At 40.3% G+C, this 14789-nt stretch overlaps 1 protein-coding gene across 1 annotated transcript; it reads right to left on the bottom strand.

The window, feature by feature from the left end:
- Nucleotides 1–4834: 4834 nt before the first annotated feature.
- LOC143825414 (vomeronasal type-2 receptor 26-like) lies at nt 4835–13634 on the bottom strand. Its single transcript, XM_077313444.1, has 6 exons — nt 13411–13634; nt 10809–11100; nt 10403–10720; nt 9434–9661; nt 7756–7882; nt 4835–5733 (listed from the first exon to the last, which is right to left on the bottom strand). The coding sequence occupies exons 1-6, from the start codon at nt 13632–13634 to the stop codon at nt 4835–4837; spliced, it is 2088 nt and encodes a 695-aa protein (XP_077169559.1).
- Nucleotides 13635–14789: the final 1155 nt, after the last annotated feature.

Here is a 14789-nt window from a genome sequence, read left to right on the forward strand (position 1 = left end):
ATTTCTGATGAAAGAGTTGATTTTGTACAACTTAAATGAACGTCTTTTTATGTGATTGTGCCTTCAGGAAATGCAAACAAGCAAGGTACCAGTTGTTTTGACACTTTGGCTGGAGATAATTCCCCCCCACTGAGGACTGCTTCAGGGCCCTACACCAGCTACACTGTGAACTTGACATGTAGGCAGAAGGATTTGTTGACTTCAAAGATCTAACAATCCAGCTGACTCCTTTGTTTTTCTGAAATCATCAATAAGTCTCTGGACAATACAAATTTAATAAAGGTGGGGGCCTAGTGACTGATTTCTTCCACCTCAAAACTGTCAAATAGTTTACTTTTCCTGTGGCCTTTCATCCAAATGATGATTGATATGAGCAACCATATCCTCTTCAATTGTTAGTAACCAAATACAGTTGTCTTCTCCTAAAATAATAAGCCTAAGATTTATCAGCTGAAATGAATGCCTAAACTATATCACCTGAGACCACTGCCTTATATGCTTGTCCAATTAATCTCTGTCCCTATATGCCGTTTTCTCTAATAGGAGTCACAAAGCAACCCCACAACAGACACCCTGTGAGGTAGGCAAGGATGAGAGAGCCCTGATATCTTTGCTCAATATGAACAGCTTAATCAGTGCTGTGTCAAGCCCAAGGTTACTCAGCTGGCTCCATGTAGGGGAGCAGGGAATCCAACCCAGCTTCCCAGATTCGAAATCCTTGTTCCTAACTACTATACCAAGATGGCTCGCCAATATTTCGAATATTGGCTCAGGATGGTGGTATTAATTACAAATACACTACCAAGGGTGGAGGAACCAACCAGATTATGTCAGGGAGTAGGGTTATGCATAATGCAGAAAGCAGGTCTTCAGAAATTCAGCAAGCACCTCTGTATGTCTAGATCTGATCAGACTTCATTTTGGGATATCCCTCTACATGACCTCATATATGACTGGTAGAACTGGGTGCCGTGGTATCTCCCAGGCTCACCAGGGCTATTCAAGGAGGGGCAAGAACTCCTCTCCACACCCCAAAAAAGCCCAGTGAGCCTTAGAGAGGCAGCAGCAGGCAGACTTCCCAGCTGCACTCTCCTGTGGTTTGAAAAGCCCTGCCGTGGTCTGTGCAAGGCAGCAGCAAGCCTTTTTGTCCCAGTGGGGAGTGCGGGAGGGAAATCCATTCTTCCTGATCCCCCCTGCAGCCCCAACAACCTCCATCCTTTGAGGCAGGCAGGGTCAGAATGACAGCAATAATGCCAGTGTGCCCCTGGCCGGGTTGGTGGGAGCAGCTGTGATTGGCCCGCGGACCGAAAGTAAAGTCTGCACAGGGCCCACCTAGAGATTATTATAACAGAGAAAGTTGTTACACATAAATAGTAATAGATGACTTTTATTGTATTGTACAATGAAGTAAAAAAAGATTAAAAGAAAAAAGAAAATATATGACAACAGAAAAGATAATAACATAAAATTCCATTAACTGTTTAAGTACTATATTTAGGATTTAAAAATCTTAGGATACCATTATTCCTTGGCTCATCATAGTGGGCATATTAAGAAGTAATGGGTGAGATCATCAACCTCCATGTTCCCACATATATAGAGAGATTGAGAACTTGTGGTACAAGAGAATTGGCCAGATCACATGGTCCAAGCAAATGTGGTGTTATTTTATAGACTTTTAAAAAGTTTTTGCCAACATACACTGGATCATAGAGAAAGCTAGGGAGTTCCAGAAGAACATCTACTTGACTATGCTAAAGCCTTTGATTGTGTGGAGCACAACAAATTGTGGCAAGTTCTTAAAGAGATGGGAATACCAGAGCATCTTATTTGTCTCTTGAGAAACCTATATGCAAGTCAAGAAGCAACAGTGAGAACTGGGCATGGAATCACTGATTGGTTCAAAATTGAGGAAGGAGTTCAGCAAGACTGTATACTGTTGCCTTGCCTATTTAACTTGTATGCGGAGCACATCATGAGAAAGGCGGGGTTAGATGAGTCACAAATTGGGATCAAGATTGCAGGGAGAAATATCAACAACCTCAGATATGCAGATGATAGCACTCTAACGGCAGAAAGTGAAGAGGAACTAAAGAGCCTGTTGATGCGGGTGAAGGAGGAGAGTGCAAAAGTTGGCTTGAAACCCAACATCAAGAAAAAGAAGATCATGGCATCTGGTCCTCTCAATTCCTGGCAAATAGATGGGGAAGAAATGGAGGTAGTGACAGATTTTATTTTCCTGGGCTCCAAGATCACTGCAGATGGGGACTGCAGCAAAGAAATTAAAAGATGCTTGCTCCTGGGGAGGAAACCTATGGCAAATTTAGACAACATCCTTAAAAGCAGAAACATCACCCTGCCAACAAAAGTGCATTTAATCAAGGCTATGGTCTTCCCAGTTGCAATGTATGGCTGTGAAAGTTGGACCATAAGGAAGGCCGAGCTTCAAAGGATTGAGGATTTTGAACTCTGGTGCTGGAGAAGACTCTTGCGAGTCCCTTGGACTGCAAGGCGAACAAACCGGTCAGTCCTAGAGGAGATCAGCCCTGACTGCTCCTTAGAAGGTGAAGATGAAACTCAAATACTTTGGCCACCTCATGAGAAGGAAGGACTCCCTGGAGAAGAGCCTAATGCTGGGAGCGATTGAGGGCAAAAGAAGAAGGGGACGACAGAGAATGAGGGGGCTGGATGGAGTCACTGAAGCAGTAGGTGCAGACTTAAATGGACTCCGGGGAATTGTAGAAGACAGGAAGGCCTGGAGGATCATTGTCCATGGGTTCGCGATGGGTCGGACATGACTTCGCACCTAACAACAACAACACCAACAAAAAAGTGTTTAAACCATGGGACTGACTTTGACTGAGATATTGGAAAACTGTCAATTGCAGCAGCCATATTATAAATTCAGTTGCAGAGATCATGTCCAGTTTCCAAGAGTCATCAGCTATTGAATATCTTGACTGAATAGTATTGATCTAAATCCCTCCAGATCTATCAGTAGAGTTAGGCTCTGCTGACTGTAGAAGTCAGTATTCATTGTTTTAGCTTTTCTTAAACAATTCAGTGGAATTAATTTTTATTACTACTAAAATAATGAAACTGTACAAATTTCCAATACATATTCAGCATTTGTCTGTCATTAGAGAGGTATCTGGACACTAGCCCAGAAAAATAAACAAAATTAATGTAGTGATGCTATTATTAATTTCCAGATGAACTGGGGAGAAATGGGAAGATCTGATGTCTTGGCATAGGAAACATGTTGTATTACAGCATAATAAATAAATAAATAAATAAATAAATAGATAGATAGATAGATAGATAGATAGATAGATAGATAGATAGATAGATAGATAGATAGATAGATAGATAGATAGATAGATAGATAGATAGATAGATAGATAGATAGATAGATAGATAGATAGATAAATACATACATACATACATACATACATACATACATACATAATAGTAATAATGAACTCTTTAAAATTATTTATACCACCCATCCCAATAATCAATGATACATTGTGGTCTGAATTTTATTAACATGATTTCTCAGTACATCATTAACTCACAGGAAGTTTCTATCTGGTTTTATGGCCTAAAAGCTGAGGTTACTACATATTCTTCCATACTTCAACACATGTTCAGACTGAGATTAGGAATTACATGTTTGTGTAGGGAGCAGAAAAGAGGTGTAAATGTGGGGAAAACTGGGTACTGGGGAGAGAAGAAGTGGAAGTGGAGGGGAAAGAGGACTCCAAATATTCAGTTGTAGGGCACTAACTGGCAGATAGACACAATCTGTTAGCTCCCTGTTCAGTAGATTATGGAGTATAAAACTGGGAGAAAGATATGATGATAGGGAGTAAATTATATCTTCCCTAGATTGTGAAGAAATCTGTACGGAAGATCTGATTCAGAGTTCTGGCTCTAAATCCCACCTAGATACAGTATTTTGGGGACATATGATAACATGGGATCTTTTCAGGAGGACAATGAGCTCCCGGGAGAGCTGCGGGCCCTGCGGGACCTTCCATCGTTCCGCAGGGCCTGCAAGACGGAGCTCTTCCGCCAGGTTTACGGTTGAGACCAGGCTTAACACCTACGCCCCCCCGGGACCTGAGGATTGGGATTAGACATGAGTACCATCAGTATCCCCTCTCCACTTGCTAAGGGGAATGGGTAGTTGATTAGCCGCTCTTGCCAGGTAGTCATTAACTATTGACATGTTAATTGGTTTTAATGTATTTTATGGGGTTTATACTGTTGTAACCCACCACGAGCCGCAAGGGAGTGGCGGGAAATAAATTCAATAATAATAATAATAAAATAATAAAAAAGAAATGCAACAGGAAATAAAATAATGCTTTTGGTACTGGATAAAATTGTTGCATTGAGCACATATTTTGTGCCCAAATATGTGACCGCATATATTTTAGCATTGTAGCACATATTTACTGAATTAACTAATGAAGAGTAGTTGGTTGGAAGGAATGAGGAGGGAGTATTTAGCCAAAGTGAAGAAAAAACTATTTGAATAGTGTCCAGAAAGGTTAAGAAAATGTGTCAAATTTAGATTTCTTCATCTCAATCAAGACACAGCAGAAGAACTAGAGGACTCTTTTGCTCTGAGAACATGTATATTCACAGAAACAACATTTTCTGAAAAAGATAATGAAACGTCTGTGCTGTGTCGAGTGAGGTTATTCATCACACTGAGATGGTCCATGGCATAGGTTACTTTCCACAATTAAAAGTCAAGTATTTTTCTTCACAGTCATTTACATTCATCCCAGATTTTGGTATCAAGAAACTGTGACAGGTATTCTCACATGGTCCTAATTATCTGCTCCCGAATGTTCATTTCTGGCCTCAGCAAAATGATGTAGCATTTTGGGAAAAAGATGCAACCTAGTAAGGCAACAGCAGATGACAAGATAGAGAAGATCTCCACAGCCACCATGGATTTGCCTTTAGAGCTTAAGTAAGTTGGAAGAAAGGAAAACCAAACACTGCAAAAGACCAACATACTGAAAGTGATGAACTTGGCTTCATTAAAACTGCCAGGTAGCTTCCTGGCAAGAAAAGCCACTGTGAAGCTAACACTAGCCAGAAAGACCAGATAGCCAAGAACAGAGTAAAACATCAAAGCAGAGCCCTCATTACATTCCAGGATGATTTCCCTGGGTTGTGCATGCATATTCATTTGTGGGAAGGGAGGGGAAATACAAACCCAAACAGTACAAATAACTGCTTGAATTAAAGAGCCAGAAAGGACAATGGAATAGGCCAGTTTTTTACCCACCCATCTCCTCATGTGGGACCCTGGTTTGGTGGCCATGAAGGCCAGGACCACAGTTATAGTTTTGGCTAAGACACTGGAAAGAGCCACACAGAAGATGAGGCTGAAAGTCGTTTGGCGCAGAAGGCAGGTCACCTTCCCTGGCTTTCCTATAAACATCAGGGAACTGAGGAAACAAAGCAAGAGTGAGAGGAGGAGGATGTATGTGAGGCTTCTATTGTTGGCTTTAACAATGGGAGTGTCCTTGTATTTCATGAAGGTTCCAAGCAATAATGATGTGACTAGAGAGAAAGATACAGCCAAAATGAGAAAGATGATCCCTAAAGTTTCTTCATATGAAAGATAGGTTGTGATCTTGAGAAGGCATTCATGATGGCGTTCGCTGGGAAATCGATTATCTGGACATTCAACACAGGCATCCATATCTGAAGAAATCAAAAGAGCTGTTTCAGTATTTTAAGGTTTTGAATACTATCTAAGACACAATAATGTACATAAGGTAGAAATTTATGCCCATCCTTCTTCAGTTCCCCTCACTACATATATGTCAATGGTTTGGGATAACGGTATAGGCAATGTTTTTGGTCACTGACCAGGTTTGCATCCTTTTGGAATGGACAAATTTCTGCTAGTTCAAAGGTCTAAATTTTATTTTTTGTTTAATTAATCATTTATTCATTCATTCATTCATTCATATTTATTTATTTAACACCCCCCCCCCCCAAAAGGCTCAGGGCAGTTTACATCAAATAGGAATAAAATGGTATCTAGATATAGCAGTAAATGACCAAATTATGTCCATTTGAATTTGGGGAAAGCCAATGAAAACAACTGTTGTACAAGTGTTTGCACCAACCACAGCTGCTGATGAAAATGAAATTGAAGGTTTCTATGCAAAAGTGCATGAAACAAACAGGTGCCTCAAAAGGACATGATATACATTATTGGGGATTTCACCGCCAAAGTTGGAAGAACAGAGCATCTGTGGTAGGTTTGGACTAGGTGAGTGAAATGAAGCTGGTGACAGACGTATCCCGTTCGGTCAAGAAAACAAACTGACTATCATTAACACCCTCTACGAACAACTAAAATGCTGTTTATACACCTGGAAATTTCCAGAAGGCATACACCATAATCATATCAATTTTAACCTTTGCAGTCAGAGATGGAGGAGCTAGCAGTAAAAAACATTTCATGGAGCAGATTGTGGGTCTGATCACAAATTGTTGGTGGCCAAGTTGAAAGACAGATTACAAAATATCAAGAAAAATGTACCCCCAAAGAAGTTTGATGTCACCAGATTCCACAAACATATGCCATAGAAGTGAAAAGCAAATTCGAACTGCTTGATACTACTGAGAAGCTACCTGAGGAATTGTGGCAAGAATCTCAGTCTAATGTCATAGAAGCTGCTTTAGAACATATACCATACAAAAAGCTGGAAAGAAGATGCAATTGGTTAACATCTGACACCATCAAAATTGCTGACATGAGAGATTAATTCAGGAGGCTAAATGCAGATTTTCAATGTGTTGCCAGACAAGATAATGTATTGAGTTCAACAATACAAGCAACTGGAAGAGGAGTGAACCACAGACAAGATAAGGAAGTGTATTGGGGTCAACAATGCAAGCGACTGGAAGAGGAGTGTACTATAGGCCACCAGTCCCCATCCTTTTCAAGGTTGAGGACCACCCCTGGGGTGAGGAAGAGCCAGTGGTCCGGGTGCCTTGCATGTGCGTTAGTGCCCCGTGGTGGTGAAAATGCGCATGAGCGGAGCTGCCGCATATGCACGTTTTCACCACCAGTAGGTGCTAATGTGCATGCGCGGCAGCTCCGTGCATGTGCGTTTGTGTCCACCAGCGTGCCAGCGGCCGCACCTGCCTCTTCCCCCCACTCTAGCAGCAAGAAGCTAGCCGGGCCGTGAGCCTAGTGAGCTTCTTGCTGCGGGGGGGGGGGGGAGAGGCAGGTGTGGCTACCAGTGGCCAGATACCGAGGCCTTTGCGGCCCGGTACCGGGTTGCAGACGGGGGTTGACAACTATAGGCCACACCAGAAGCCTTTTTGCTCAGGTGAAAAAAGTTCAGAGCACCTTCACTGCTTGTAAAGTGACCATCAAAGACAAGAATGGAAAAGATTTGACTGACCAAACCAACATCAAGGATCAATGGCAACAATATGCAGAAGAATTATATGCAAACACCAAGATGCCTCAGTCACCAGCCAAAAACACCCAACATGAATTGAAACCACCTATACTGGAAGAAGTGATCTGGGCTCCCAAATAATAAGGCTCCTGGCATAGATAACATTTCAGTGGAACTACTCAGATTTGTTCCACCAGCAGCAATCACAGCATTATGCCAAAAAGTCTGGAAGATTGGCACATGGCGAATGGACTGGAAAAGATCCATTTTTATCCCATTATTAAAGAAAGGTGTCTTTTACCATTATTCTCAGAAGTCATCCCTTCTGGACAAGGAGTACAATCATAGCAGCAAAATTTCTCTCCCTCCTTCTTTGATTTGCTGAAGCCAGGCTGGCAAGGGTCATTGCAGACAGAAATGGGAAGCACCTGTCCATAAACAGAAAGGGAGGGAAGCATTGAATCATTGTCTTTTGACAATGGGTGGCCTGATATTTACTTTTTATTTTTGCTGGGGAAATAAATATGAGGTCAGGGGAAACAAATAAGCACTTTGTATTAAGCATCAGCTTTCCTGTGATGTCACCAATTATTTGACAATCATGATGTGACCGAAATGCACAACACAGAGTTAGAAATTAAGAAAATCCTCAACTTCTATCACAGCATAGAATTGTAAATATGTAAATGAAAATAAGAATGAAAGATTAACCACCTCTGATATTGTTACTTAAACTGTTGCCATTGATTGTATAGGATCAATCAGGATTTGAAGCAAATTGGTGGTTTACCAAATCTGGTCAGTTTAATGATTCAGTTGTTGAAAATCTGATGGATATCATATCATTTACAGATATTTTTTTCTGAGAACTGGTATAAGCATCTGCAAGTTAAACCAACCAATACAATGCTTTGTAGCTGAGAAACTGTGCAGTGATATTGTCAAGGGGAACATCAACAGGGTAGTTTCTCATGGTAGCCGGGTTGGTTCCAGTAAAAAAAAAAAAAAAACTAGGTATAAATCCAGAAAAACTTCTAGAGACGAACATGATTTAGTTGGATGAGTTTTCAATAGTCAAAGCTCCATTTGTCAAATTTCCAAGAGAAGATGCTTTGACTCTCCAATGGTCATACTCTGAAAATCTTCTTGATCTCTATGGTGCTATTGGACTTCAGTCTAGCTGTTTAGCTTGATATAGTTCATTATTATTATTATTATTATTATTATTATTATTATTATTATTATTATTATTATTAATAATAATAATAATAATAATAAACTTTTAAACCACCGTTCCCTTAGGCTCACAGCAGTTTACAAGATAAAAATTAAAATAAAACCAAAAAAATTACAATAAAAACCATTAAAACCAATCCACACTATCAATGTTAAGCAACAGGCGAGCACTAACTAACCCCACTAACCCCCCCCCCCAAAACTGCCCCATGTTAGCCAAGGGACATCAGGTTGCTAATATGGGAGTGAGGCAATCAGATAACTCAGATGAACCCAGGGAGCCCAGATCCAACGTCAGGACCGCCTACCCTGGCCTCAACCATATGCCTACCGGAGGACCATACCAGGAAAGTTATTTTCTATATACGAATGTAAATTGGAATAAAATATCTGTACTTCTGGCTATTCCAGATGGGATCTTAGAAGTCTGATGGGATCTTAGAAGCTATGTAGGGTTGGTACTGCTGAATACTTGGATATTAAAGAAGGACCATAACAACAATAACAAAACCATAATGAAAAGTGGTAGGAGAATCTTCATTAAAAATTTTAGACCAGGATTTTGAACAAGTTAAATTTAATCTGCAATCAATACAGTAACCTTCCAGAAAATATTAGGAATATGCACATGAAGAAAATGAGGTTGTTAACCTCCCCTACCCGGACACAAACACATCATCATTGCTGGAAAAAGTATTTGTCTTGCTTGCAAAAGAAGGAATTGAGTGCAGGAAATCAGACACCTGATTAAAGCTTCTATGCCACACAATTTGATCATCTTCGAGAGTGAGCTCATTCTCTGAAGGGGCCTGGGGATCCAGTCGTCCAACTTTCACCCTAGCAAATGACCCATTGGAAAAGGTGACCCAATTGGTGACATCAAAAACTGTAACTAATTCTCCATCTTGATCAAACTTTATGCTTTCTCCGACTGAATTGTTGAACAAGGTTTTCCTTAAAAACTTGTTTAACTAGAATGAATAAAAAACCAGAAAGAATAGTTACAATACTGAAAACACTGCAGCCAGGTTAAACAATCTCAAACTATAAACGAACATACCAAGCAAACAAACAGAAATATTTTTGAATTAATGTATGGGTGGGAGAACTGAACAATCAAATTGGACACAGAAAGAGAAATCCTCCACTTTTGACATGTCGAACAGTTTGAATAATTTCAGTACCTGCCATGGCTCTATATTCTGAATACTCCCAAGTTCCACATGTTTTCTACATTTGGTTTCATGTGTGTGGATATTGTGTAAAGCATGGGCCACGGCATAAACAGCATTGTAGACATTATAGCTGTGGCCAGTCATCTGCATTTCAAACAAAGGTCCAGGAAGGCTCTCCAGTTTCTCCTCCCCACTGCAGATTTTCTTTATATCCCCTTGCTCATGTGACAATGAACAGCTGAATGCTTGCTCCCAAAAGATCTGAATGAAACCATCTCCTCCAACCCAGAAAGGTCTTATGGTCTGCAGGAATTCTTGAAATCCCGGAGGCTGATTGGAATGGACTGTAAATGACAGGGCACCATGGAGGGAGTCTGTATCAAAAATTCTTTGGATAGCAAATGACTCAAAGTCCCACTGTGAAGTAACTATCCATACCTTATCCAAAACAGGTAATAGAACAAAAGGAAAAAAATAAAGTGTTATTCTTAAAGTCAACATGGCTAAAAGTTCTCCATAAACATAAAAGACACTGACTTTTTTGTCCATTAATAGTGGGTAGTGTTCAGCTTGTTTAATAACGAAGTCTGACATGTCCTTTATGTAAGTCACCTTTGTTATTTTGTATATGAATGAAAAACAAATGCTGTTCTCGAAGAGTAGAGGTGTTATTCTCCGCAAAAACTGGTTTCCCATGTCATCATCCATAGCCAGGAGCCCAATCCAAGTCCATCGAAAATGATGAAATAACTTTATAACTCCCCTGTACTGATGGGTGTCACCAGGCACCATCTGATATATGGAAGGAAATTGTTTTTTGTCATCTTTTGCAAGGGAAAATGATCCAAACGTCAGCTGAAAGAAAACACATTGTCATTTTAATGAATGAATTCAGCATCCTCAATCATATGCTGGAATTGTTAAGTCTATGTTTATAGCTTACCTGAGGAGTATTGTAGATATTCAAAATGGAGCCAATCTGAGCAGAGGTTTCAGACAAACGGCCTCCAATTACAGCTATGAATTTCTGCCGGTTATCACAGCTGAAGTTAGGGACCAGCCTCTGCTGCGCAGAAAGTACGCTGAGTGTGGCCTTAAAAGTCATCCTTCCAAGGCCGTAACTATTGATTATGTAGAGCCCCAAGCTGATATTTGTTAAGAAGTTGGGATTCTCATTCAACTCTTTTACAGCAAATGCCATAGCCAAAATGTGCTGGTAGTTTTTTGTGACTGACCTGCAAAGAGATATCCTTAGGAAAGCAACCAAACTGCATTTGACTGGCAGTATGGCATGTGAACCCAGGAGATACACTCAAAACACGACTTATGATTGGTGTGAAAAAGGACACAGCTTTATTAATACCCCATACACCCTCCAGCCGGAGGGTTTGCCCTTTGGCATGAGGAGACCAAACCCCACCTCAGTTATCCGGCTGCTCAGGACTTGGCTCTATATGGAACATCCAGAATGGCAGATTCCTTTTTTTCAACATCCCCATGGGGAAGCAGGCATGAGGAGACCAACGTATGCCTATATCTTTTGGCCAATAAGCCTGTTTTGCCTCGGTCCCCTGGCCTGACCAGCAAGGTAAGCCATGCCTGTTTTTGAGCCGGTGTCTTATTCTGACCCTCCATCCTTAGGACTACAGTGTGTAGACTGTGGCCCTTAACCAAGGGTCTTTTTAGTGCCCTTTACCACTGCTGTGACAAAATTCAAACCATTAACTAGAATTAACTTTAGAAGTTAAACAAAGGGAGGCAGGATACGAAGCTGTCCCATTAGAGATCATCCCACACCACCACACTCCCAGTAGATTCCTATACCAGCCAGCAACAACACCCATTTGAGTGCAGGAGATATAACAGGTAGGGCTCAAACCTGAGTGACGAGTGACGAAAAGGCATTGGAGGGGCACCTCAGTGGAAATGAGGTTTGCAAAGATTTTCAAAATTTGTAGATCTATTCAAATGTATTTAGGAACAATGAGAGTAAAAGTGTTTATATTTGCATACAGGAAATGTATATGTCAATTTTCACAGTGGTTGTCAATACTGTGAGAGATGATGTGGCCATAAATTCCAAATGCATTAGGGAAAAGCTTCCTCTGAGCAGAATAGTTCCCAGTTAATGTATTCAGGCTGTTACCTTAACTGACTCAAATCAGTCTCATATGTGAGAGCCTCATTATATAATTATGGAGCCCACAAATGTCTTCAACCATTGTCAAAGGAGTCAGAGAGCAGTCAGGTCAAGAGAGGAGGAAGAGAGATGGTAGATGTCCAAATAGATAAGGTGTACAAAGATGCACAAGTGACTATCTGCTGCTACTAGAGAGAGAATCGAGGCAGAAACACATCTCAGAGTCTAAGACAGTAAACTGAGGAAACTTTTTTGCATGATTTCTATACTGGAACAAATGGCTTGGACCCACATGGGAGCCCCCTATTGGAGTGGAGTTGCAATTGTCTGAAAGTTGATGGAATGTGATTCACAAATAATGGTGAATAATGCATACAGTTTGATGGGAATGGCTGATGAAAAAGTCCTAAAAATGCCAAGATTACTTTCTTAAATATGGAACCAGACATCAAAATATAAATGTATCTGTAGTAAATCTGTAGTTTGAATTTGAAAACTTCCAAAATAAGGTTCCCTTCTTGAAATCTGACATCACCACTTTATATTCTGACAATTATTGAAAACAACAGAGAAAGAGCAGAGGGAGCTTATTTTAGTAGGCACATGCCTAACACCAAATTACTTGAAAAGCAATGTGAATAGATTTCATGTTTTTGATTGTTCTTACCTTTTTCTGCTCATATAGGACAGCCAGACCCACTTATATGAGTGGCAATCCTCCAGTTTTCAAGATTCACTTCAAGAATAAACCCTTAACTGGCAAGAAGATGGAAATCAATGGAATATGCCTATGACATCAGGAAGTGACCACAGCACTTTGGTGAAATGGGGCGGGGCTGGTGGTATTGGGGATAAACATATGGAAAGAAAATGTTTTTCCCCCAATCCAGAAGCCTGTCCCTACAAATCACTGGAGTGCCTAAAACACTTCCAAGTGACCTAGGCACATTGCATTTATTTTCAGCTTTTACACTCCCCACTTCAAATACATTCATCCCTGAACCTTGCTGGAATGCCATTTTTACCATTGAAAAGAAAACCTATTTTTTTTAATGCACTACATGCTTAGAATGATCCAAGCAGATTGCAGAAAGATAACATTAAATAGCCAACATGGCATAATGGTATACGTCTTAGAAACCGTTATTTGAATTTTCATTGTACCCAGAAAGGTTTCGATGTGATGTTGGATCAATGATACATTGACTGCCTAGTCTCCCACACAGCGTTGAGGTATGGATAAAAAGAACTAGAGAAGAGCTATGCAAGCCACTTTGGGTTCCCATTGGGGAGAAAGGGGGGGGGTCTCACAAGCAAAGCAAATGGAATATAAATGCAATCTGTGGTTACTTACTCACTGACGGATCACAGTGATCAGATTAAGTCAAAGAAAAAAAATACTTACCCAGGTTCATCAACCACCATGCGTGCTGGGTGTTCTAGAAAAGATGGAGGGTTATTTAAGAAAGCAACCTGAGCAGCAATTCCACCAATAAGAAAGTCCCCTGGTTGATAAAAGTTGTGAGGAATCGGAAAGGGGTCATCATATATAGAGCAATTAATGGAAGACGTCCCACAGACTATACAACAGGGCAGCATCAGCAGCACCAGCATCAGAAACAGGAGCATCTCGACTTCCCTTCCGGCTGCAGAATATAATGTTGCCATCCATTATATTTTATCATATCAGTTTTGTTCCATAATTCTCATGTTTCTATGGATTTTTTGGTTCACTCCTTAAAATCCCACTCAGCCACCCGCACACACCAAGATTAAAGGAATGCTTCACCATAAATAATTATTTCCCAATTGTGCAAAATAGATCAATATAAAGAGGTTTTGTTCATTTTACGATCTGCGAATAAACATGAAATATTATAACTTATTAAAGGAGACTTAATAATTATTTTATTTCTAAACATAGCATCTGGATTGCACTGAGTGTGGCTCTTCGGAAACAGATTTTTCTTTTGTGAGATTTTCTTCAGAAATAATTATGGGAATTAGTAAGAATAAGAATCAATATCATATAGTGAAGTGTATAAATGAGAAATTATATCTGAGGGGAAAGGATCCTACATGAAACAGAAAAAGAAAAGGGAATACAATGGGTCACCAGAGAACTGTTTCTATCTAGATGCAGTTCTGATGAAAAAGTCTTGATTTTGTACAACTTAAATTAAGGTCTTATTACTTGCTTGTACCTTTAGGAAATCCATTGCAAACAAGCAAGGCACCAGTTGTTTTGACATTTTGGCTGGAGATAACTGCCCCCCCACCAAGACTGCATCAGGGCCCCACACCAGCTGCACTGTAAACTAGACATGTAGGCTAAAGGATTTGTTGTTTCCAAATTCTAACAGGCCAGCTGATACCGTTGTGGTTTGGAAATCGTCAATATGTCTCTGGGCAATACAGATTTAGAAAAGGTGGGGGCCTAAGTGACTGATGTCTTCCACCTAGAAAACTGTCAAATATTTTACCTTCCCTGTGGCCTTTGCTTTGTTTTGTAATTTAGTGTGTGCACAAAATGACAATTGATTGATGTGAGCTACCACATCCACTTCAGCTGGTAGTAACCAAACACAGTTCCCTTCTCCTAAAATACTAGGCCTAAGATGCTTCAGCTGAAACAATGCCTACAATGTATCAACTGACACAAATGTCTTACATGCTACTGCAGTTAATTCCTTTTTCAGTCTTACCTCAGTAAAGCATGTATGTCATGCATGTTAGCGGTCCCCAACATTTTTCAGCCTGCAGATATATTTAGAAGAGTTGGTT

Source organism: Paroedura picta, chromosome 16, assembly GCF_049243985.1.
Source record: "Paroedura picta isolate Pp20150507F chromosome 16, Ppicta_v3.0, whole genome shotgun sequence".
Classification (NCBI taxonomy): domain Eukaryota; kingdom Metazoa; phylum Chordata; class Lepidosauria; order Squamata; family Gekkonidae; genus Paroedura; species Paroedura picta.